The sequence below is a fragment of the Pseudopodoces humilis genome, chromosome 4, assembly GCF_049639895.1.
Source record: "Pseudopodoces humilis isolate 2021_Gansu_Grassland_sample_001 chromosome 4, ASM4963989v1, whole genome shotgun sequence".
NCBI classification, from domain to species: Eukaryota; Metazoa; Chordata; class Aves; order Passeriformes; family Paridae; genus Pseudopodoces; species Pseudopodoces humilis.
The window spans coordinates 66,058,618-66,083,439 of NC_142203.1; the positions used below are offsets into that span (position 1 = coordinate 66,058,618).

General features: G+C 40.0%; 3 protein-coding genes across 8 annotated transcripts in view; 2 read left to right on the plus strand and 1 right to left on the minus strand.

The window, feature by feature from the left end:
• Positions 1-9,247, plus strand: part of NADK2 (NAD kinase 2, mitochondrial) — a 32,485-nt gene extending 23,238 nt beyond the window's left edge. Inside the window, exons 8-12 of one of the 2 annotated variants that reach the window (XM_014256924.2) lie at positions 1,613-1,756; positions 3,792-3,847; positions 3,930-3,983; positions 4,456-4,579; positions 6,430-9,247. In XM_014256924.2, coding sequence (XP_014112399.2) covers positions 1,613-1,756; positions 3,792-3,847; positions 3,930-3,983; positions 4,456-4,579; positions 6,430-6,568 — 517 coding nt within the window. In that variant the 3' untranslated portion in view covers positions 6,569-9,247. The remainder of the gene's footprint in view (positions 1-1,612; positions 1,757-3,791; positions 3,848-3,929; positions 3,984-4,455; positions 4,580-6,429) is intronic. The other variant, XM_088054106.1, reaches the window with a different exon arrangement.
• Positions 9,248-9,671: 424 nt separating this feature from the next.
• SKP2 (S-phase kinase associated protein 2) lies at positions 9,672-21,430 on the minus strand. Of its 3 annotated transcripts, none has more exons than XM_014256981.2 (10): positions 21,350-21,430; positions 20,308-20,564; positions 18,706-18,817; positions 18,276-18,419; positions 17,705-17,839; positions 16,436-16,531; positions 14,828-14,955; positions 13,189-13,240; positions 12,449-12,556; positions 9,672-11,293 (listed from the first exon to the last, which is right to left on the minus strand). In XM_014256981.2, the coding sequence occupies exons 1-10, from the start codon at positions 21,355-21,357 to the stop codon at positions 11,080-11,082; spliced, it is 1,254 nt and encodes a 417-aa protein (XP_014112456.2). In that variant the 5' UTR covers positions 21,358-21,430; the 3' UTR covers positions 9,672-11,079. The 3 variants fall into 3 exon arrangements, with proteins under 3 accessions (XP_014112456.2, XP_005528093.1, XP_087910233.1); XM_005528036.3 differs by having other exon boundaries at positions 16,436-16,534; XM_088054107.1 differs by having other exon boundaries at positions 16,436-16,534; positions 20,308-20,516; positions 21,350-21,425.
• A 96-nt stretch (positions 21,431-21,526) lies between these two features.
• Positions 21,527-24,822, plus strand: part of LMBRD2 (LMBR1 domain containing 2) — a 32,390-nt gene continuing 29,094 nt past the window's right edge. For 2 of the 3 annotated variants that reach the window (XM_005527977.3, XM_014256979.2), the window contains exon 1: positions 21,527-21,670. The gene's annotated coding sequence lies outside the window, so the exon portion shown is untranslated. Of the gene's footprint in view, positions 21,671-21,740; positions 21,849-24,822 lie in introns of those variants that run through there. The other variant, XM_014256978.2, reaches the window with a different exon arrangement.

Sequence of the window (24,822 nt, forward strand, 5' to 3'; positions counted from 1 at the left end):
GGCTGCAGCAAAAGAGATGATCCTTAGTCAGGATTTGACCAAACTTTTACTTGTATTTTATATCTGTTTTCACTTTATTGTTTATTTTAAAAAATACCAAAAACAACAACAGAAAAGCCACTTTAGAGTTTAACAGCTTGTGTTTGTACAGTGCCTGGGACACTGATTGCTGGTGCAAACTGCATAAAAGTTCTGTGAGTGCTTTAATTTTTGTCTGGACTTCATCCTCAGACTGGCAGAAGGAATTAATCTCAAAGAGATACAAATCCTGCTTTTTACCTAAATGAAACTTAATTTTATCAAGATTCTAAGAACTTTCTTTAATACGCAGTGCTAGAGAAACACAAAGCTGTTTTCCAATGCTCTGAGTGTCACAAGTACATTGCACTCTTGGTTCCAGTGTATTTGAGAAACACTTAGGAACACAGTACCTCTAGAAACAAACCTCTAGAAACAAGTATGGTGTTAATAGGACCTTATACTTGAAGACTTAAATGTCATAAAGATGAATTTTCTGTTAGTTTCAAATACACAGCTCTGCTGTTTAATTAGACAAAATGACTTTAGGAGCTTCTTCTAAGGTCTTATTCTGCATGTCAGTGATGAAAAAAAGTAAATTGAAGGGAAAAAAAACCCAGAAAACCTGTCATACCCAGCTTGTAAAAATTACATTAAACTGAATCGAGCTGTGCACCTGTGTTCTTAATTTACTTCCTGTTTTCTAATCTCACCATCTTCTGATTACACAACATGCCCTTAGTTACTGAAAGTATAAACTGTTTAACACCAAACAGCCAAGAGCTGTGTTTCTAGTGGATCCAGACTGAAATAATAGCTCAGTAAGTTCTGTTTACTAAGAAAGGTGAAACTCAGTCATGCATAAAAACAGTGAATATGGTATTTCTGAGAGGATATCTATTAATCTGAAGCCTGTATCACACTATTTGAATTAGGCACTAAAAATATCAACAAGTTTAAGTTCATAAATATACTCTTAGATATTCTGAAGCTTGTAGAGAGAAATGTTGGTCTCTAGGCCTAACCCTAGGAATGCCCTGACAGTTGAACAGTAGCATGCAGGAGATAATTGTACATCAAGACCTGGAACTTTTGAATTTTAGGAATAATGTGCCCTGGAGAGAAATGTAAGCTTGCTGGTTGTTGAAAGCTATTCATGAAGAAGCACTTGATTTTTAATTACTGAAGTGATCAAGGATTCAGGTTCAATCATGCTGTTACTTACTGATGTTGAATTGTTTAGTGTTCCTTGACATAATTTAATGAGACCAAATCTTAGCATAAACATGGGTTTTGTGCAGCAGGTAGGTAATTATTTATAGCTTTATTTGTAGGTCCAGCAAGCTCTGCAGATGTACCACAGAGGTGGTTTTTTGCATAAATTAACATGAGAAATGACTGCAAAAAAAGTGCCTAAATGTTCATGCTACAAATCGTTTTAGTCCATTATAAAAATTGCTATAAAATAGTGAATCAGAAGTAGCTGTCAAATGGGAAACACTGTACAAAGCCTGTGAAATTGTGATCCAGATTTGAAAGTAGCCCCTCTAAATTGTTATGTGCCTGATAAGGCTGTGTGTTCTGTCTTATTCAGGGAGAACTTTAAGTCCTGCAAACCCAGTTTTAAATTCTCGCTTCATAGGGCCTCCTATTATGAAATATCAGTTGATGATGGTCCTTGGGAGAAACAGAAGAGTTCAGGGCTTAATGTGTGTACTGGAACAGGATCAAAAGCATGGTGAGTATATGTTGCTGTTTTGACAGAAAATACCATTTCAGATAAGTTAGATGAACCTATTTGGCCTATGCATTTTGTCCTCACTGAAACTCTGTTGGGCCATGGGTAAGTCAGTCTAATAATTAATATTATCACTGTCAGTATGGCTCAGAACTGTTCCAGGTGTATGAGAAGAGCAGGGCACTCATTACTTGTGGGTGTGGAGAAAAGCCTTGAAAGGGTGAGGAGCTGTGGCACTGAGACAGAAGTTTGCCTTAGGTGTAATTTCAGTGAAAGATATGGCATGCCACACTTGAAGATGAGTGGTGAGGGAAAGAGATTCTGCTGTGACTTGCAGAGAGCATATGGAGGTGATCTATGAACTATTCCTGTTGGCTAAAATTAAAACACTTAGATGATGTAGCCCAGTAAACTCATAAAACTCTAAGCTCTAAGAAGAATGGGAAAGCATGTATTTGGAAGCAGTGTTAAATGTTCTCTGGCACATCTACTGTCCCCATTCACCTTTCAAGCCTCTTGTTTCTTTCATATTTAATAGACATAGGACAATCTTTCTCAAAATATTCCCCTTAAACAAAAGATAGCTATATCCACACAGAACTGTGCTAGCTTAATCAGAGGGATAAATAATTTAAACTTCAGTTTAAACATGCTGCAGTACTGCATGTAACTCTGTTCACTTTAGTTTTGAGATGTGAGAGAGGTGTTTGCGCTTGTAATTTAAAGTTGTACAATAGGCATTGGATTTATGAGGCAGGCTAAACTGAACTAAAACAGAAGCTTTTAATGAAATTCAAAAATTAGTATTCATGCTGTAACCATGGTTACTGGGTTTTGCTCTTCATTGTAATTCAGAATTTTGTATTCAGGCAGCATAGCTTAGTCTTGGGGCCTGCCAAGGATGAAATTGGCAGACTGCTGGGGAAACTTTCCTAGTGTTCAGTACCTTGGGAAAGTACAGTCTTAATTCAGTGCTGTTCTTACGCATTTCATTTGCTTATACACTCTTTGCTGAGCAAATCCAGAATCCGGGACCAAGCTCCAGGATTGCCCTTCTCCATTGCTGTAATTAGTATGTGTTGCTGGACTTCTCTAAACTGAGGCCAAGCCTCAGTGATCTCCCTTAGCCTGTTGTCTAGGGGCTCTCCTGGATTTAAATGCCCAGGTGCTTTTTGCATGTGCTAAAACTTGTGTAAAAGGATATCTTGATAGAATCTGCTCAGGCTTGCATGTGGGCAGTAAGAAAGCAAGCCTTGGACAGCCACACTCAGCAGTGCTGTGGTCAGATGGGGTGTAATGGATCTGTGTTACAGTCTGAGGCATTTTACTGCCATGACAAAAGTGCTGGATTGTGGATTTTAAGCTGTATTGAGATCTTCACAGTACTGCTCCACAGTGGCTGTGGTTAGCACCTACTCCCTTTCTGGGAGTCTGGGCAGACAAGGGAGACTTTTTTTTGAGTTTTGACTTAGTACAGATTGAGGCTGTGTTGACTTGTTCATCCAGATGTGTCAAATGCAGAAGCATCTGGTCTGTTTCTTTTCTATATATACCAGTTCTTGGGAGATTCAAGGCCACATCTTAGGGTATAAATAAAGAGGTAAAATATTTGTGAAGAAGTGTTTGTTTCATAAGTGAGAACTAAGAGAATAAATCAATTAACAAGCAATAGACAGGGTAAGAACACAATCTCTAGAACTGTCGTGCTTCATTTTTTTAATGCAGATTTAATTCAGCAGTTATTGGGGTTTTAAGGCAGGGGGATTATTGACAAGAGGACTACATCCCATGCTCTTCCTTCCTGCAGACTTCACTTACGGATTTTTAAGCTTTACAAGGCCACAGGTAGATGCCAAAACAAGAGTTGATTTAAGACTTTTTTTAAATAAACTCTTATCAGCTCACATTTAATAGCATTGCTTTTCCTCCCCAAATGTTGAACTTATTTTTTCATCAGTGTGCAAGATTTTTTGGTTTGGCTCTGTTTTTGTCCTAAGTTGTACTGCTTAGCAAACAAGACTTCTTCTCTGTCTAGGTCCTATAATATTAACAAGGTAGCACATCAAGCTATTGAGGAGATCCTTAAGACTGGTGAGTGAACAGTGTGTCCTTACTATCCAAGTGTATATAAAGATACATCTATATAACTGGGCTCTTTCTCTTGGCTCAACAGCAAAAAAGCATGGAAATTTGAATATGCCATTGAACACGGAACTGGTACAGAAAGGTTAGTGAAAAAGGCAAGATACTTTTTAAAGTGTCTTTGGCGAGTTCATTTTGTTTGCATTCTCTACTACTCAGCTTTCAGTGTTTTAGCGCTCTCACAGTAATAGTCTTTCTTACAGACATTAATTAGGCACAGTTGGCAAACAAATGTCTTACTTGAAATTAAACCACTTACTTAGATTTCTGCATATCCTCTTCAGGAGGAAATTCAGGAGAATTTCAGTTCTCCTAAAATTTGAAACAGTTAATATTTAATCACCAGAAGAGAGTTACTGAGTGTTCATCATGCAGTAAAACTGAAAGGAATCTTCCTTATAAGTAATTTTTTTCTTTGCGTGTAAAGAGTGTTGGACATCTGTCAAGACTTGATATTCACTCTTGGTAGACAAGCCACTCTTCCCTGGAGGAATGTGTGTTTCTGAGAGTAACTCATTTTCTCTGGAAAAATTAATGGCTGACTCCTCTGCTTACAGTAACAAATGATTACAATGAGTCTCTGCTCTACAGTCCAGAGGAACCAAAGATGTTTTTCAGTGTACGAGAGCCTATTGTAAACAGAGTTTTCTCAAGTAGCCGTCAGCGTGGCTTCTCTTCAAAGTAAGTGTTGGCTGCAATAGCAAAGAGTTACTTAATTCTGTGTATCTGTCAAAGTATGAGCAATCCAGGATTTTCCCTTGAAGTGTTTCAACATCCAGTTTGTGCTTTGAATGACTTGAGTATTGTTCTTGTAACAGCAGGAGGAAAATGTTTCCTAGTTGTGTTATGGCTTTTTAATGTTTGATCCCTGCACAGTCTTACAGAATAAAGGAATCTCACTGTGCCCAGTTTTGGTTATGTGCCATTTCCTTCAGTATGAGACACAGGCATTGACAAAGTGGAATGAATTCAGAAAAGGGCCACTGGGAGGCTAAGGGGGCCGGAACAAATGGTTTATAAAGGAAAGACCCAAACAGTGCTTTCCTTTAGCCTGGAGGAGACAAGACTAAGGGGGAATCCAGTTGCTGTCTTCAGCTGCCAAAGGATGGTTACAGAGGAGACTCGAGTTAAGCTCTTTTCAGAGCAGAGTATAATGCAATAGCCACGATTTTATAGGATGTAAGATTCTGATTTTAAAAAGAAAAAAAAAATTCACTTTGAGAATAGTCAGGCAGTCAACCAGGTTGTCTCTCTAGATTGTCTTATCCCTGTTCTTGGAGATACTCAAAACTTGCCTGGGCAAGGCGGCCTTAAGCATCCTAACCCATCTTTAAAGTAAGGCATGCTTTGAGCAGAAGGTTGGACTGAATGCATTTCCAAACTGAGTAATTTTCTAATTCATCATTTTAACTTAGGGCACTTGTGCCAGTGGAGGTTTAGAGTAAATATTAGGAAAATTTCTTCATGGAAAGGGTTGAAAAGCAGTGGAACAAGCTGCCCATGGAGGTGGTGGAATCATCATCCCTGAAGGTATTTAAAAGACATGTAGGCATGACACTTACAGACATAGGTGGTGGGTTTGTTTAATGGCTGAACTAAATGATCTTGCATATCTTTCCCAATCTAAATGATTTTATGATATGTGGAGCTTGCCACAATTCAATATAAACATGTACAGCCATTAGTTATATGATCACACTAACTGAACAAACACATAATAACACAGAAACTATTGAAAGCAATACTGTATTTCAATTGTAATTAAATGTAAATTCAACGTTTTATATCAAAACAAATGTCTGAAGGAGCTCTGAGCCAAATTCTTTATTCTGTCTTGTCCAGCTCTAAAAGAGATGCCTTGAATTTTAAAAGATTATATTTAAACTTATTAACTTAAATATGGTATAGTCAGACTCCAATATTGAAAATAATATGCTGCAGTTCTTGAAGTTGCCTGGCAAGCATCCTGACCTTCAGTTTTGTGTTTGTAATAACTTTTCCTCTCTCTAAATGATTAATGTAACAAAATAGATTACATTAATGTCCAAATTATTTGAATCTCAAGTGTTGGTATTTAAAAATATGTATTTCACATAACATAAAGACCGCATATTAGAATCTTAAATTAATTTTAAACTTTCTGTGAAGACTAAGTAATTCACAGTTAAATGGGATCATCAGTAGCTTTATTTGAAAATGACACCTAAGCTTCAGCTTCCAACACCAAGTGTTATATTACAGGCTTGGTGTTGAAACCCCTCCAGCCTCTGGGAGCAATCGGCTCCGTTGACCAAGTCCTTCAGTCCTCTCTGGACTCTTTGCTAAGTCCATACCAAGGACATACACTGATAACTTGGGGGGCTCTGGTGCTTAGTAGAGGTTAAGCATTTAAGCATTAATTAAGTGGAGGTTAAGCATTTACTGGCCCAAGCAAAAGAATGTCCCAGAACCAGTTTTATTGTTAAGTGCTTGTGTGAAATACTTAAATTTTTAAGCTATTTTGTGATAACTTACCTGTTGGGTTTTTGCAGAGTCTGTGTCCGTTCCCGTTGTTGGGATGCTTGTATGGTTGTAGATGGAGGAACATCTTTTGAGTTCAATGATGGGGCAATAGCTTCAATATTGATTGACACAGAGGATTCACTGTGCACTGTTCTGCTGGAAGAATGAAGGACGCTGATGTCTTTTGCTGAAACATTTATGGATCCATAGAGGGAAACCATGGGGATATCACAATGCTGCATTATATTGGAAGTTGGCCTTTTTGGATGCAAGAGCATTTGGGGGAAGCTTGAAATGCTTTTCATTCCTTTGGGTTGGGGAATCATTAGCCTGATATTTAAACTCTTCTTGCATCTAGTGTAAAATATGTCTGGAGTGTTACCTCTAACTTCAGTGAAAATTCAATTTTAACCTGTAAGGCAAACATGAAAGCTTTGTAAACACAGGTAAATGGGTTCAATTATTAAGTCAGTAGCATTAAATATTCAGATGTACAGTTTTTTAGTAACAGTCTGGGACTGATGAAACTTAATACTTCATACATACATTTTTGTAGAAAAGTTGACTGTCAAACTAGCAATTTGATGCAAGGATATATAGATTTTGGTAAACCATGATGTTGATGTAAAAGAAATGAAAATACAGATCTTTTGTATGCTTTTCAAAAATTATACAACTTTGTAGTTTCATACAACTTGTGGCATTTTTTTTTTGTTCTTCCAGTATTTTTTCTACTTTGTAGACTTATACTCTTAACGTAAGTCTGGTTTAATACATCTTGAATGAGGTAGCTTTTACTTTTTCTGTTTGGCTAGATAGGGAAACCCAAATGTTTTCTTGAGCCCTTCATCAGGAATATATAGATTACAGAAATCATGTTGAAGTCGGATATATTCCTTCACTGAATGGATTAACTTCCAAGCAGATGATTAGAGACACTAGTGTATGTAAGTGGCTATCATTAAGAAATATATTTGGCCTTACCAAGTTGAATAGTTTGGAATTTGAGGTTTTGAATTTCCTCTATTTAAAGAATAAGATATGCTGGGTACTAGGAGTTGGAGCACAAGCTAATAACTATGTCTTCCATTTTTCCCAGCATGTTTTTACCTTCTCCAGAAAATTTAAATTTCCAATCCTATGCTGAATTCTAGTGATGTGTTAATGACAAAAAGTTAATTTCATATGTCTCTGCTCATGTTAGGTAATCAAGTTGAAAATGGAAAGAAAAAAAAGCTCTGATTAAAGAAGAGCAAGTGACCTTTTAAATCTTTCAGAGAAACTGTGAACTGTGATTGCCTTTTGAAATCTGTGCTTGTAATTGCATAGGTGAGGCAGAATTTGACAAAAAGTATTCCTACAGCAGGAACTCTTCTGCTACATGACTTGAAAATAGTATGTTTTGTCTACTACAGACTGGTTTCCAAGAGTGAGTTTTCTTCTTTTGAATGAAGAGACTTCTGTAACAGATGTTCTCAGGTTTAATGGAAATGTTCTCCATCGTGGCCAATCAGTGTATTTATCGCCACTTGCAAATGTAAACAGCTCTTTATTGGTGGAGGAAATGGACAAATGGCTTTTTCCTTCTAGCCATAGAGTAAATAGAACTTAAAACATAATTTAGAGGATATTGATTTGACCAGACCATTCAGTTCTAGGAAAATGTAAAATTGATGGAGATGTCTGAATAAGCTATCACTGTGTACATTTCCCCTTCTAAGTGTGCTGCAGATACTGTCTGGTTGTTATGATTGTAGACCCAGAGGGGAAAATCAAAGTAGGTAAATAAGCTTTCAAAAGTTGGCAAGTTCAGGAACTATCAGAATAAAGCTCTTACTCTCTAAAATAATGTGCAAAGTTTGTCTAGAGGTAAAGACAAAAGATTAATCTTTCTAAAATCTGTGTGCACACAGACTAGGGTGTTCTAGTTATTCTCAATCCATCTGTAACCAGTTAGGGATTGTTTATTATGTGCCTCTGTCAAGTACACTTGTCAATATGCTGTTAGCGTTCAAAAAATCCCCAAGCCCACCAATGCCATTAACTTTATTTTGCCATTTTTGGCAAAGAAATAATAAATGGCATTATTTTAAATAATGTCATTTATTACTTCCTAGGACTCTACCACTCTTAGATCAGATTTACATATTGAACATGTGCACAGCAAATCTATGAAATCCTATTCCCTGCTTGTTTAGACATATGTGTGCTGTAATGTTTTAATGGAGAATGGTTAGTCTGATCTGTAAGCTTACCTCTTAAACATGCCTATCATTCCTTATTATGAACATCAAGACTAAAAAGCAATGTTTTCAGGCCCTACAGCCCCAAAGTATGATCTAGATTAGGACTTAGTAAATTTTCAAATTCCTGATTTAGCAAAATGGAAGATTGACCTACTCATGAGTGGCCTCTACTGGTTTTGTCTGTCTTTAATTGCAGTTCTGTTGAAGCATTTTACTGGTGAATGCTTAAATTGACTAGGATGATTCAGAAATCGATAGTTAATAGTAAGAAGCTACCTTTTTTTTTTTAATTAAAAAACTATAGGACCCTTTTTAAGGATTGTTTATGATGAAGGATTGCAGTACAGACAATTTACTTAGTAGACAATGTTCCAGGACAGGACTGAGTCTTGGTTTAACACTGATTTAATCTGTGTGGACTGGCAGTGATTTTTGCAACCCCTTCTAGCTGCTGAGTCAAGTCCATGGTATTTTCACTTCGTGCTAGTCTACACTGTGTTCTAGACCTAAACTAGACTTGTTTTTCTTATGCTTATTTTTTTTTCCAAGTGGTGTTTATACATTATGTAATAAAAATTAAAAGCTTAATTGATAAATTAAACTGTCCTGTGCTTATTTCAACCTTCAGAAGTGTTCTATGTGCTCAGTTCCTTCTCACTTACTGTTTCAGGTTGTTTTAATGGTTTGTGAACCTTCATGCATTTACATGTAGTACGGAGACTAATCAATCTATCAGGTTTTATTATGGAGTGCACACAAGAGATGTTGCATGGAGTTATAGTGTGCATTAGGAGAAAAATTTACAGTAATGCTGTACTGCACAGATTTACTTTTTCTTCCTGAAGTAATTTAAAGTATAATTCTAAGGCAGCAAACTGAGGCAGTAAAATATTCTGTATCCTCCAACCCCCTATCATTCCTCCAACTTCCATAGGGTATGTTGCCCATTAACTCCTTTGTAGGGATACAAGCCCATTATTAACATCTGTTACTTACAGTGTTAAATTAACAAAAACCAAACCGACTTAGATTGCAAGATAATGCTTTATTTACTATATTCTAGAAAGTCAAGTTAAATATCAAATTCTAGTACTCATACAACCTTTCCACATTAATTAATATGTTCTGCACTACCAGGTATTCATTCCTGAATGCTTTTCCTCAAGACTGCAGTGGGAAAAGTTGTATCTATGCAAAGGCCTACAGTAATACATCGGCTACTCTTAAAAACATCCATGGATAAATTCAGCTGCTTGCTTACTGCATTCATGAGAAAAACAGCAGCATGTTTATGTCCTACAGAGGCTCCAAGTTTTGCCTTAGGAATTATCAGCTAAAAATCCTGCTGGAACATTCTAGGCTTATGCATGAGGACTCTGGTAACAGATGCAAATGAAAGGTTCATTTAAAGTCATTACCTGTCCCTATACTTTATTTTTTTTTTCTTTGGGGACAGTTACTCAATTTCTCCTATGACTTTAAAAAAAAAAATCAACTCTAGACAATAGTGGTTAGTGATACAAATACACGAAGTGCTACTACAAGCAAACTAATATAAAAGAGAAATTTGTCTCTTGATAGCACCAAAGCATCTCTCCCTTTTAGCATTCTTACAGAGTAGTCCCAGGTTTTTGTTTTTGGTCATATCTAGAACCCTTTGAGCCCTCCTCCTTCTACCAGTTTATCAGTTGCATTGAAAGATCTTGGAGAAAGTTTTATCTGCAATCAGGCTCACAGAAGCTACATGAAGTTTCTGTAATATGTAATCAGAAAACCTAGGACCACAACATGAAATAATGGATAACCAGCATCTATTTTTACAGATGCTAATTCTGAACTGGCTTTTCACACTGTGGCTAAAAATGAAGGCTACTAAAGGCCAAAGTTTCCTTTCTGGCCTCCTAAACAAAAACTTCACTATAGCTCCTTTATGCTGCATAACTTGTAAGGTATTGAGCTGTTTCTTAGCTGCTTCTGTGTAAATATCCCCAATTTACTGTTTTCAAGTTTGAGTCATTCATCCTACTGTACCTTTTCTTCAGTTGAATATATTTAGTATGTATTCATTCTGAATTCTTCAAATTCCTTAATAAACCTTATAAAAATGTTCTTGGCACCTCTGCAAGCTGTTCCAGAAGCTGCAGACAGTTGCTAGAGGCTGACATTATTTAATTATGGTGATTTGTTTCATAATATTTTTTTCAAAGATCCCCTGTAAAAAATAAAGACTGAAAGAAATATTCCATAATTTCTCACAGATCATCAAATTACTAAAGGTTTTAAGTACAAAAAACTGATACAAAATATTATGAAACAATATTAGCGTGTAAGACCAAGTTTAGACAGTACTATGATAAAAGGTGCTCCAGCACTTTTTTCCCTAAGGAGCTTCAATGCACAGTATGTCCATGGCATCCAGTGCATTGTACATGATCACAAGAAACTCGGATTTCTCAGTGTCAATCTGCATTTGATGCCCCAAATCTCATGGCTCTTTTTATTGCCAACAGTTGGCCTTGCAATGCTGGTAAAGTGTGAACCATTGATCTTCATGTCAGGCAGTGCTTCCTCGAGGAGCTGCAGGGAGCTATCAGTCACTATTCCAAATACCTGAAGAGTCTTCAGTGTTCGAATTTCACCAAGCTCTCTAGAAAGAGAAAAATATGAAATTAATCATTAAACTGAAAACATTTTTTGGGGTTTTTCAGTCTGTACACAAGCTATATAACTCCATTTCTACTAATTTTTTAGAAGAGGTAAACTACTTAAGCACATATATAATTGAAACTAGTACTCAGCACTGATACTTCAGGAAACTGTCTGAATAAATTACTTCTTTGCTAATATCTCTCACAGACTGAAAACAAACTGATTCTTCCCCTTTCATATCCTTGGACTTAAAAATCTAGAACAAGTGAAGGAAATTGCCCAGATGAAGTTCCAGGATGTGGCTCAGAGGACACAAACCCCTGAGTACTATCAATCAGTCTCCAATTTGTAGAAATATTTTGTTGAGTAGCCAGACCCAGCTTCTTGATTGCTTTACATTTTTTTCCCAGTCATCATCTGAACTGTGTATCTTATAAGCAAGTACTGGACAGAATCAAAAGGCTGAGGCATGTGCTACCACAGCAAAGGTTCATCAGATGCCCATTTTCATTAGTCCTGTTCCTCTCAACCTTTTTTTCTTGTTGGCCATTTCCTTTCTGTTGACATCTTTCTTGAAAGTATTGGGATTGAAAGCCTCTATACTAATAAAAGGCAGAATGACCTCATGAACAAGTCACTCTAAGCCATGTTTCAGTCACTATCAATAAATGATAAAGGTGCACACAAAAGTAAATATACAGAGCTTACTAGTCCAGCCAGTACTATCAACTCTGCCAACTTTTTCAAACCTTAGTGCACACTTAGAAGTCTGGCACTGACATCAGTTCTGGTCACTGGCAGGACTGCAACCTCCCACACCAGCAATGAGAACCACTGGTATAATGCCATTAACAGAAGATATGAGGCACACAGAGCAGCCAGTTCCATAAGTACAGACTGACACCATTGAAAGCGTTTCTCAGCTTTGGTTCCAGTCTCAATTCTTCAAAGGGTACAGGTTCTAGCAGTAGGTTATTTTATTTTATTAGTTATATAGTAGGTTATATTATTTTATAGTTAGTTTTATTCCCAATTCCTCATACCATTAAGGTTTTTGAAACGGTATTTGCAGTTTTAACCTAAAATAAAGCAAATTTAAATTAACTTACCCTCTGCATGAACAGCAAATCAAAGCACATTAGAGGTTACTTACACTAAGGCAGCAGGTGATATCTGATAACAACGGCTAAGGCACAGGTGTTGTAGGAATGCAAGTTGTTTAAAATACTGGAAGCACTCAGGCTTTAACATCATGCTGTCACTGTAAAGAGAACACATTAAATAAAGGTTTAAGTATACAGCAGCAGTAAACTTGCTATTTTGAAAATTCAGGCAGAGGAATTTATTGAATATCTATTTGCTACCACCAAGTATGTTTTCACTGACTTTGGAAGCAACCCATCTCTCACGTGTATGTGCTGGGCACGTGAAGGGGCAAGTGAGGCAGAAGTTTCTCGTGACACAGATACTCTGCAGCAGAATTTGAACAGGCAAGTTCTTCAGAGCTTTTAAAATAACTGACTAGGTCAAATCCAAAATACACCATTTTTTACAGTCACGTGGCCAAGTAACAAATTTGTATTAGAGATGACTTAAACCTGCTCTAGCATGCTAGGCTAATGAACTGTAGGCATCTAAACACTTCCTTCCATTCTACCTATTAATTACCATCTCTCATTAGTTAACAAATCCTGCAGGTATCTGACATTTATGCTGAGGTAACAGACACCTTCAATTATATACCTGCTCCAGATTAGATCACGCCAGATAGCAAATCTTTTGTAGGGTTAGCTTGCATAGTATTTTCTGGATGTGCACTGCTACAAAACCTTGCCTCAGTGCTAACTGCCTGAACCACAAGGATTTAAGGACTGGCTGCACAGGTCTTCTTACCTGAGATCTAAATGGACAAGCAAAGGACATCTCCCCACGAGTGTTTTCACATCTGAAAGAGGTCACACAGAGTCAGTTCCTCTTTCAGTAACAAGATGGACATGCTTTTCACAGCCTACTCACGTCCACACATGTTCATTTATATCTTTTATACTGGAACCCCACAACTCAAGCACAATTTTTAAACTGAAAAATGTATCCTTAAGACTTACAGCATACAGTCTGCATATGAAGATACCCTACATGGACTTCTTTTATTATGCTCAGCAAAACAGATAAATTTAGTTCAGCAAATGATCCCTAGAAATCAATTGCATCAACCATCAATTTAGGAATACAGTAATTCAAATGATATTTCTGTGAAATCTACTGAGACAGTAATGGTGAGCTGCCTGAAATACTTAACACACAGTGAAAAAGTAACAAAAATTTTCAATGCATCAAATATCCTTTCAGAGTACCAAATCCTTTAGGCATCTCCATTCTTATCCACAAAAAGTTCTTTCCTTATGACAAAGAGTTACATTTTTTCTGATTTAAACTGAATTTTTTACCTTCTTTTCATGGTCTGCAAGTAGCACTGAATCACCTGTGGTTCAGATAACCACCTAAAAGCCATTGCAAGGTGCTCAACAACATGCAAAATAATTTTGGTATTTCAGAATTCATGTGCAGAAACTAAAAAAAAGCAATACCTTAATTATGATGATTATTGTACTGTTCAAGTTTTATGCCTGATAAATTCCATTGAAACAGAGTAAAGTCACTCAGAAAAAGTGACAAATAGAAGAGGTCAGCACACAGTCTCTAATGGCTCAATCAGAGGGCCCAAGGTTCAAATTCCTGATGTGGAGAAGATTATGTAGCGTATTTGTCTATGGGTTTGGGGCTGAGATAAGAAGATTTGCCTATTTCCCCACAAAGGGAATGCACCAAGTGGTCTGTGTGATATTTAAACAGAAATGAGAGGTCACCCCCTGCATGTCATCCGATGCCCTATTGTCATATTCACTCATTGCGAAAATTAAATTCTCTTCACCACAAAAGGACTTTCACCCTTTAGCTCTTGTTCGCTCTGATGCACTCTCCCCCAAATCTTGACTTTCCTGCATTTTCTATACCTTCCAACTTAATAAAACTTTTCTTCCTACAACTATTAGCAAGTAAATGGTTAAATGTTGATTACTGAGATTATCTTCCAAATTAACTGGTATCCGGATGTCAGTCTGAAACTGAAGCACCAACTGACTGTTCTCTTTTAGAAGATGCTTTCAGCAGACACAACAGCAGAAGCCTTAAGAAAGCCTTCCAGATATTGTTCCTGGAGCTAATTCATAGCATACAAAGTCCTGCTTCCAGGACTTACTTCACAAGTAAAGGCTGCTTCTTTCACTGAAGAAGAAATGAGTTTTCACTTGACTGTTCCTAAATTCAGAAGAAAAATCATCTCAGCCTTCATGCCTGAGCCAGAAATATGAGTAAGAGTCTCTGGCAGCAAGAACTTCAAACTATCCAGAGCACAAAAGTTACTGTTAGTACATGATTCTCCTATACAAAGAGTGAATGCCAACCAGAAGAAAATGTAAAGCCTGCTGCTTCATCCCACAGTGGGATAAAGGTTTGTCACACTGCTGTTTACCTGCTATTTGTAGATTCTCTCTGTATCCACTTAAATTTAACTGGGTGACCTTTGAAGTAACATGATTGACTGCTGCTTTGACATGAGTGGCTGTGAATTCACACCAGGACAAGTTCAGCTCCTCCAGCCTACACACAAATTAACAAAATTGTTAACAAGAATGGCTGAACTGCAGTTCAAGTTCTGGTATTTTTCATTATAGTTGACACTTTTAAAGCAAACACTTTTAACATGCCCACTGCTAACTTACTGTACTCATGACTAGAAATTTTAGTATGACAATAATTAAGCACTAGTAAATGGAGCAGGTTTATCCAGCTAAATCTGTCTTCGGAGATTTTCAAGATACAACCACAGAAAATCCTCATCCACCTAGACAGTGCTAATTTTAGACCCTGGTCTGGGAAAGGGGTTAAAGTGACTTCCCAAAGCAACTTTCAACTGGAATGATTCGATAATATTTTTAGGAAGTGAAGGCTCCCTCCAGATCTGCCACAGGGAGACACTGTCTTTTCATCAGGTTTGTGACCTGAATCTGTTAAAACTGAACAGATGGTCACATTGAGAGGAAAAACCACCATCCATTATTAGTACTGGTCAGATGACCAATTAATCCTAATTAGCATAAAATAATTCACAGTTTTATATAAACACTGGTCATGCTGTGAGCTCAACTCTCTTTACGTGCTTGATTACCTATAGCCTGTCACCATGGGGCTGGGACAGAGTACTGTTCTGTGTGTAGGTGTTGTAGCTGTAACGAATGGACAAAGACACAGTGAACGCACAACTAGAGCATTTAGCTGGCATTCTCTACATAATACGAAGAAACAGTTAGATTGCCACTAGCATTCCTAGGATCAGATTTGCCATCTGCTATTCACTGTGCACTGCACACACCATCATCCCATAAGGAGCTCATGATATGAGTAATCAGACCAAGCAACAGAAAGATTAAAGCTTTGGCTGCCCACTAGCTCACAATTCGATTAAAAAAAAATGCTTTTGCAGAAGGAATGATTACGTATGTTGTCCTGCAGGTCACAGGAAGTCAGCAGAAAGACTGGATATAAATCCCAAAATCACTGGGGCCCAGTTCAATAGTGTTCTGTCAGCTGATGGTTTAATCACTGGAGCTGTCAATCTGAACACAGTCCTTCATAAACTAGAAGGTTACTAAAGGATCATTCTATCATAGAAAGGCACAGTGTTCTCTGCCACTCATGCTGTACTCTGATTGCACAGGGAGCTCTGGAACTTCACTTTCCAGTTCCAAAACACACATTTTTGTCTTTGTGAGAATCACATACTCTTTTTATAAGAAAATCAAATTTACATGATATCAAAGGAACCTAAATGGGGTTTACACACCCAAAAAGATGATTCAGAAAACCCATGAAAATCTACCGAAGCACATATTTGCTATTAAAGAATAAAATAACTTGATGGAAAAAAATTACCTGACTATTCAGCTAATAATCAACTGTTAGGCATTTAGGAACAAAACAGACACATTAAAAAAAGTATTAGATACAAGAGTAACTGGGATGCCCAAGGAAAAAAACAAATCCTTTGTTTCAGGAATAGCAAAAACTGATTTTGTCTTACATAGAACAGCTGCTCAACATCAGCTCCAAGGCTTCTGCAGAAAACCCTGAGCATCCACAGAGGTTTAGTCGTATCATATTGGGATTTCTAGCAATGCTGCTGTAGGGAGAAAAAAGAAAAATCTGATGAAATCTGAATGTTGGAACATTGTTTGCTTTGCTAGGATGTGACTGTTTTTAAGACCTAATTTCCTGGACGGGGAATTGTTCATTAAACATTAAGTACTGCATCTTTAATTAAATGACCAACCTGAGTCACTAAGGGTCTCAACTCTGTAGTTGCTGCATTAAGGCACAACATTAAAAGGGATACCTGTCTATTTACTTGACATTGCTGGCAAGTATTTATAAACTACAAAGTTTACAAAGAAATGGTTTCTTTTCACCTTCTCCTGCTGTATGCCAGTAAACATACACCACAGCTTATCAGAGATGACTACACCTTTACAAATACAAAGCAACCATCCCATTTCTGACGTCACCCCTCTACCAAGACAGAGGTTATTTCAGGATAAAATCCATGTCCAAATAGCATCCCCTGAAAGCATTTGTTTGGAAAACTAGAGCACACAGGCAATTAGCAATACCTGGAACACTCAGTATACAAAATTTTGTTCAGAAGGCAATAAAAGTCCATCATTAGTGCCTGATTAGTACCCAGTTTTCAGATAGTTTTATCTGTTCCTACTGGTAGTATAAAAAGCCAAACGATACTTGTTTATTTGTACTCTGGTTCCCCATCCCTGAAGTGAGGAAGGTATCAGAAAGCAGGGCAGTCTCTGCCATCTGATGTATGGTCCCTGGCACCTCCACAATCCCCTGGTGCCTGAACAGGAGGCTGACTGGACAGCCATTAGTGTCTTTGCAGTTGAACCAAAAAAAAATGTCTGACTGACTGAATCTGTAATCTTCCAGGACTTCAGAAGTTCAACAAAAAGTGAGCAACAGTGCAAAAGCACAATGGGCACCTGGTGGGAGAGCTACTGAGGAGAGCCCTTGGAACAGAAAAAAACCTGCACACTGAACACACAGGAGCACAAAACTGGGAAAATAAAAGTAGCTCTGCTGTACAGCTTAGCTATGGGAATACGGATACATATACCCTAGAGAGGTGAGCAGTTTCTTTAACCCCCTGCTACTCTGGGGAATTAGGAGGAAAAAAGGTACCTAGAACTGGCTACTTCAAAAGACTCCCACAATGAACAACTTTCCACTGCATTCTTTCATTAGCCTGCACAAACAGAAGGTATTTCCCAAACATGTCACTCACTTGATGATGCTGTCAGAAAGCACTAGACCCTCCAAGCTGAGGTTCTGCAGCTTTTCACACAGACGAAGAATACTGTGTAGATCTGCAGCAGACACTGTGCAGTTTGACAAATCCAGGTGCTGAATTTTAAGAAGACTAACAAAAAAAAAAAAAAAAAAAAGAGAAAGATTACTAAAATTGCATCCCATACACTAAAAGCATGCACAACTTGCAAACAATATTTCTACTGATTCCTCGTTAACACCTGAAAGTCTGTCCTGCTGAAGTTAAATGATTTTTTGAGTGTACCATATAAAAATGCTGGAGATTATGATAATTCTTTGCTCTACAATATACAAACTGCAAGGGTATTATGGTGCTTGATATTTTCAAAAAAATTACATCAACTTCGTTTTAAATAACAGGTGAATGCAGATCCTCCTGTTTCAACACTGGCTTAACCACTAATTAGCTCTTCCACTCTCCAGGAACAGCACAAACACTACTGCTCATTGCTATTACCTTAAAACCAAAAGAATGTGAATATTTGAGACACAGTTTCAGGATCTAGAACATACAGAAAAAGCCTTACTTGCTTGTTTTAAACAACGGATCCCCAATGCAAGATCTCGGGCAGCGGAACACAGTAACACCTGCAGGCAACAACTGTCCTAGCACTCCTGGCAGCAGATTCCCACCAGTCAAATCAAGAGTCTGCCACAGAGATTCATCAAACCTGGGGCACAGAATTTTACTTGTTAGTGAGTTCAAATGGGTAACGGGTCAAAGCTGTGATTACAACCACAGAATGTTTTCAGTGTTGAAAACAGACTGAGAGAAGGGAAAGCTATTTAACAGACTACAGTAATGTTAAAACATGTGAGGTATCTTTTGGCTATGCATACCCACATAAAGCCTAAATTGAATTATATATGTATAAATAAGATGAGAACCAGACCATTTAATAGTCTGTGAAAACAAAGATTTTTCCTTTGTACTAAATGACAAGAAGTAATACTTACGAAAGTCGATGCCATCTCTTGCAAATCATAGAAACTTTCAGCAAATCCTTTAGGGGCAAATAGGCAAAGATTGCCAAAAGCAATTCATCTGGAAGTGCATCCAAAGAAATACCTTTAGGGAAAGAGCAAAACATGTTCTATTAAAGCTGGTTGATTTTTGCCTGCTGGTCAGATGCCTTGTTTGGTTTGGCTGTTAAAAGCCCCTCTATGATTTCTCTGTAGGCTATACATCAGCCTACATCAGACATCGGCCCCACTATTCACCTCCCTTGCAGCTCATCATTGTAGGAAGACATTTTTAACATCTTTGCCTAGGCATGACTGGTAAACATAAAGGTTCATGTAATACTCACTTTGTATACATAGAAAAGCCACAAACACTACTCACATACTCACTTGGAGAATAAGAGCATCTCAGTTACTGCCTTTGTCATCTCATGCTTGTATGATTCTCTGAGGATGTTTTCCCCTCTGCTGAAATGCCCACTCTTCCTATGCATGGAAGAGTCCCAGAAGGGAGCTCAAGGTAAGCTATGCTTCTGCGTGATACACAGAAAAAAAACAGATACTACAAACTGCTTCCTAAAACATGCATGCTATCACCACTCCAATATTTAAGTGAAACAATGTGGTGGAATTACAGCTTCTTTCAGGTCTCCAGAAGGTGTCGTGATTCACATGGGAGATTTCTGGGTTGTGGAGCTCAGTCATTGACCCAGCACTCCATCTTACATAAAAACAGGATTGTCTGAAGGCACTCCCACCTGTGTGACAGCATAATGTCTGGAGAGAGCTGCTTATTTATTTTGCATCACATACTCATCTAGACTAAAACCACATTTTGACACCAGGGAAAGGAACACAGTACTCTTTAATGCATCTTTCAGGAGACCAAGAGCCCTGCTCTTTCCCTTTCCAGCCCAGCAGCCTTCCACCTTTTGATGTGCTTTCCCTGTAGCTCTCTGGCACAGTCCCTCATTTCCATCAGGAGCTTGGACACAGTTCCACTGGCACACCTCAGCCTGCACTCCTTACTTATCCTTCTCCTCCTGCCTCCAGACAGATAATTTTTGGATTGACTTTGGTTTTAGACTGATCGATTTTTAGCTTGCTTTTTCTCAGTGTGCTTTAACTGTCTAGTAATTAGATAAATGTTGCCAACAAACTTTGTTACACTTTTGCTTTTATATTAAACATAATTTAGCTGCTGATTCTTTGAGCAATTTTAAAACACTGATTCACAACACAACACAACACTGCTGGGCCCAAGTATCATCTATGTCCCATGCACAAGAGCAGACAGGCACAGGGACATGCCGCACAACCCTCCAGCACACACACACACACACAGGTACTCATGGGGTTAGGTAGCAGAGAACCACGCTTTTCATGGGCCACAATTCTGGAGCCAGACACACCACCCTTGTTTAAAGGCATACATAAAAGAGGATTTACCACCCCAAGCCTGAAAGCCACTAGATCTAAAAGTGACATTCTGCTGGGAAAGAGCAAAGAAACAAACAATAAAGCAGCGCAGACTTGTTATGCCCACTCTCCATCTCTGCTGAAGGGTGAACAGAACCTGGACCAGGGTGACGGTACCTGACTCTGCCTCTCGGAGCAGCCATGGCCGGCGCACGATAACAAAGTCCTTTTCGTTGTCCTTCACCTTCTGCCGTTTTGGAGGAAGGCAGGGCGACGACACCAGCAGGTCCTGTGGTGTGTTTTCATTGCCCAGCTTGTCCTTCTTAAGGGCCGACACTCCCATGCCCGATAGAAGGTCAGAGGTCTTTCCGGAGTCCAATTCCAAGCTGGTGGAAACATTAGTGCTAGAGGATGGGATCTCCTGGAGGTGCTTTCTGCAGACACAGCAAAACCCAGAGGCTCTGAGGGTACTGCCAGACTGACACCAAACACAGGATGGGGATCCTTGGAGCATTTCAGTCACTCGTACTACACATCCACACGCAGGGCGACAGAGTGTCGGACCTGCGGGCGCTGGAAGCACAGGCAGCGGCCACAGCGCAGGCCTGTGCTCGGTCTGGCAGACTTTGGGGAAGATCCCGCCAGGGATTGAGCGCGACCCGCTCCCGGATGGGGCGGGCGAGGGACCGGGGAGCGGAGCCAATGGAAGCGGCGGGATACGGCAGCCTCCCAACACCACCAACCCGGACACAGCCGCGACAGCACCGGCCGGGACCGGCGGGGCGGCAGCGCGGGCAGCGGGACGGGATGCACAAGGGAGGTGGGGGAAGCTCTCCCCGCGGCCGCCGCCCGCTGCGGCCGAAAGACAGGCGGCCCGGAGATCCCCTGGATCCCGCACCTCCGCCAGCCCTAAGGGCAGAGCCCCCCGTTCCCTCAGGACCACCCGCGGGGCAGCGCACACACACGTGTGATCCCCGCATCGCTGCCACGCCCAGAAGCCCCTTCCCGCTCCTCCGGGTCCCACACACCCACTCTCGGGGTTTCCACGCACGGCCCCTCAGCCACCCCCGCGCAGCCAGGGGGCACGAGGGGGTCCGCGAGGGCTCACATGCGGCCCCGGCGCCACGCGGGTCCCGCGTAGCCCAGCAGCGCTACTCGTATGCCCGTATCCCGGCGCATCTCCGCGTCCCGGTGTTCCCGTGTCCCGGTGCCCCCGTACCTGTACATGGCGCTGGGAGGCCCACGCGCGCCGCCGCGCGCCCCGCGCCTTTCAGCACCGCGCCATCCCGGCTCCGGCCGGAAGCAGCAGCTGGTGGGAGCGCAGAGGCTGCCGGGAGCTGTAGTTAGCAGCCCTGTGCCTGCCCGGGGGCGGGGCCGTGCCAGGCCGGTGGCGGCGGGCGGCGAATGGCGGCGGCTCCGACGCGGAAGAAGCTGGGAGAGGCCTCCGCTCCCTGCGCCACGCTCTGAGCCCGGTGCCGGCCGGGATGGCGGGCGGCGGAGCCCCGCGGGGGACGCGGCGCTGAGCGGCGGCTCGGCCGTGGTGAGGCGGCAGTGGGAAAGACGCGGGGCCGGGCGGAGCGGGGCCGCAGTGCCGAGTCACGGCCGGGCCGGTTCTCTTGAACGCGGACGAGAGCCGGGTGGGAAGCGGGGAACGATCCCCGGGGAATGTCCCCTGTGACAAGGACGCGGAGGGGAAGATGGTCGCGGGGCAGCGCTGGGTGAGGGCGGTCGGCGCGTTCGTTTCAAGGCTCTTATCCCGGGTGTTGCCCTCCCGCCAGGGACCCCGAGCTCGTAGCGCGGGGCGGTGCTGGTTCCGTGTCCGGGGATCTAGGTGCTGTGCCGCACAGGCCTGTGCGCACACGGCCGGCCGGGGAGTGCTGGCACATTTCACCGTGCGAGGTTTTATCTAGGAACACCTGAAACTGCCAGTGTGTGGCTAGTCCTGACCCTCACCATGCTTGTTCAAGCCCTGCAGTATTTTCATACCGTGTTGCACAGCCGGCGGGACTTTCAGCAATGCAGCTCTTCTGCGGTTTTTTTCTCTCCCAAACTGCTTGTTTTGAAATTGGTGGGGATGGAGAACTGATTCTGAACACACCTACAACCCCGCTTTTAGTCAACCACTTGCTTGCAAGTGCTGTCCTTTGTTTAATGCATGACGATGGAGAGACGTGCCTGTAAAATTGAGGGTGCTAATGGAACCCGTGGCAAAGAGTACACAACTTTAAGTCATATACAGACAATGATGTGACTCAAATTAACATTCATATAATCTTTTAAAAAGTATTTTTTTAACCGTTTCCGGTTTTGACTTAAGTCACGGAGCAGTTGTTGAAAGATTATTTAAGCAGATAATCAGATGAAAAAGAGGTGGAGTTTTGTTCTTTTTTTTAGAAAAAAGCTGAGTTTATTTGACCTTTTCTGCAGCCCCTTTTTTCTTTGTGAATCATGTCACTCTTCTCTATTAACGTATGGGAAATTTAAAGATGATTTTGTGGAAAATCCAAGTGGTTTTTACAGTCCGGAAATTGGCAAATTGTTTGTCTGCCTGAATGAAATGTTGGGGCTGTAGTCATGTGAGTGCCTTACTGACACCTGCTTACTGTGAGTGCATTAGTCTGGTAGCCCAGATAGCAATTTCTATTCTTTTTTTAGATTTGCTTGCAACTGTACAGTGCTTGTAATTGATTCTATTTCAGTTCCTCTGATAAGTGATTTATTTTCTTCTAGGTGTTACTTTCAGCATACTTCCCTAAATTGTTTGAAAGCTTCAGCCTCTGTGATACTTAATGTATTAGAATTTGGACTTGATGATCTTGGAGATCTTTTGCAACCTTAATGATTCTGTGATCCTTTAGTAGAGGACAGGGCAGCACCATGTAAAGTAAATGAGCTTTCCATGATTTTGTACTGATGGTCCCTGCTTGCATTTGAACACAAAAATCTTAATGTTCCTTGGTCAAGCATATGTCTTGCATTTAGTGCTACTGTGTGGAGCCTAGTCTGCAAAATCAGAGTAATGCTATTTTTATTTATTATTTTTTTTATTAGAGTGGTGTCAGCACAGCATTTTTTTTTTACTTTTAATTGGAAGATAAAAAACTTGTTTCCCTAAATATTGATCAATTATCAGTTAAACGTTTAGTCAATCTGAAATTTTTCTTCATTGCAAAATAGTTGAATTGACAGATTCAGTCACTAAAGTATCAGTCAGTACTTAGACTGACTAGTGAGTCTTAAGAGAGCAAAGCCATGTAAATTGCTTTCTTCACTAATCTCAGAGGTTGTTTCTCTCCAATAGTGCAGTCAGATAATTTCTTTGGTTGGTTTTCTTGGGCACCTTGTGGCTATTTTATTTCTTTAGATAGCTTTCTCACTGTACAGAGATAAAGCAGCTCTTTGTTGTCTGTTTATAAATACTTACTATTTCCCCCAAGCTGTAAGGGCCAGTGTGTAATAATAAAGTAAACAGAAAAACCCAAACCAACCAGCCAATAGAACCCCTGCCCTAAACCTGAAACCAACCTAAAAGAAATCCCCACAACACACTATGCAGACGTGGATATTAAAATGGCTGAAGGGACTGTTTGTGTTGTTGCTTTGCCTCTTGTTCTTCTCTGTTTATGAGTTCTGAAATGTAAGTTAGCCTATTTTGTTGTTTTAAGATGGAAGTGTCAAGGGCTCTTAGTGTGGGGCAGTTCTGTCAGTACTAAAGGCTGTAGTCTACTAATACATGTCTGTGGAGTGAAGTCTTTATGATTCTTAGCAGCATAATTTTGCCAAGCAGGGCAGGCTTCAGAAACCAAACACTGAGGTTTTTCTGCCAAGTGAAATGTGCTGGTAAAACCTCAATAAGAACTAGCAGATTATTCCTGATGGAAAGGCAAAAGCTTACCACTGAGCTGGCCATTGATATATTGCTGGTGATGGCAGCTTTTGTACTTGCAGTTGAGTTGTGAATTCAGCTTGAGGTGGGAGATGCTGTTGGCAGATACTTTTTTTGGTATATTAAGGCTCTCAGTTCTGTCCCTGACTGACTCTGATAATCCCTTTCATAGTTTGTCAACTCTTTTGGTGACAGTTTTTCTTCAGATTATGATTATGATCTTTAAAAATACAAAGTAAGGCTGCTTGGTTTTTCAGGTGTTTTAACTGAAATGTCTAAAAATGTAGCTTTTTTCAAGTCTGTTTGATCTCTACCTGAGAATACTCGAAGAACAAGAAGAAAAAAGTCTTTAGTATTCTAGAAATGTCTGAGGTACCAGACAGGAAGTCCAGAAGCATGTCTTTATTAGTAATGTTTGAAGAACAGGCTCTCCTTTTTTAATTCTTAAAAAAAAATTCTGCCGCTAAAGCTATTTGTAAGTATGTAAATACAATAGGTGATTAAAAGACAGCATCAATTTGTCAAGGACAAATAGTTGAAGTAATCTAATGTATTTCAGTAATTACTGGTAGACCTATTGTATACAAGAGAATCAGTTTATAATCTTATATACTGCTTAGTAGGACTTTGGTCCTGTTCCTTAGGATGTTTTTTGCTTGGGAAAGAAAGCTGGGAAGAGCCACTGTTGTGGCTAAGGAGGCCATTCCCTTGTGTTTTAATGGTTTTTCGGAGTTTCTCTTATGAAATAGTATGATGATTAAAACTGTAGAAGGCACAAAACTATGAGAGATTTCAAGTCTTTCTGA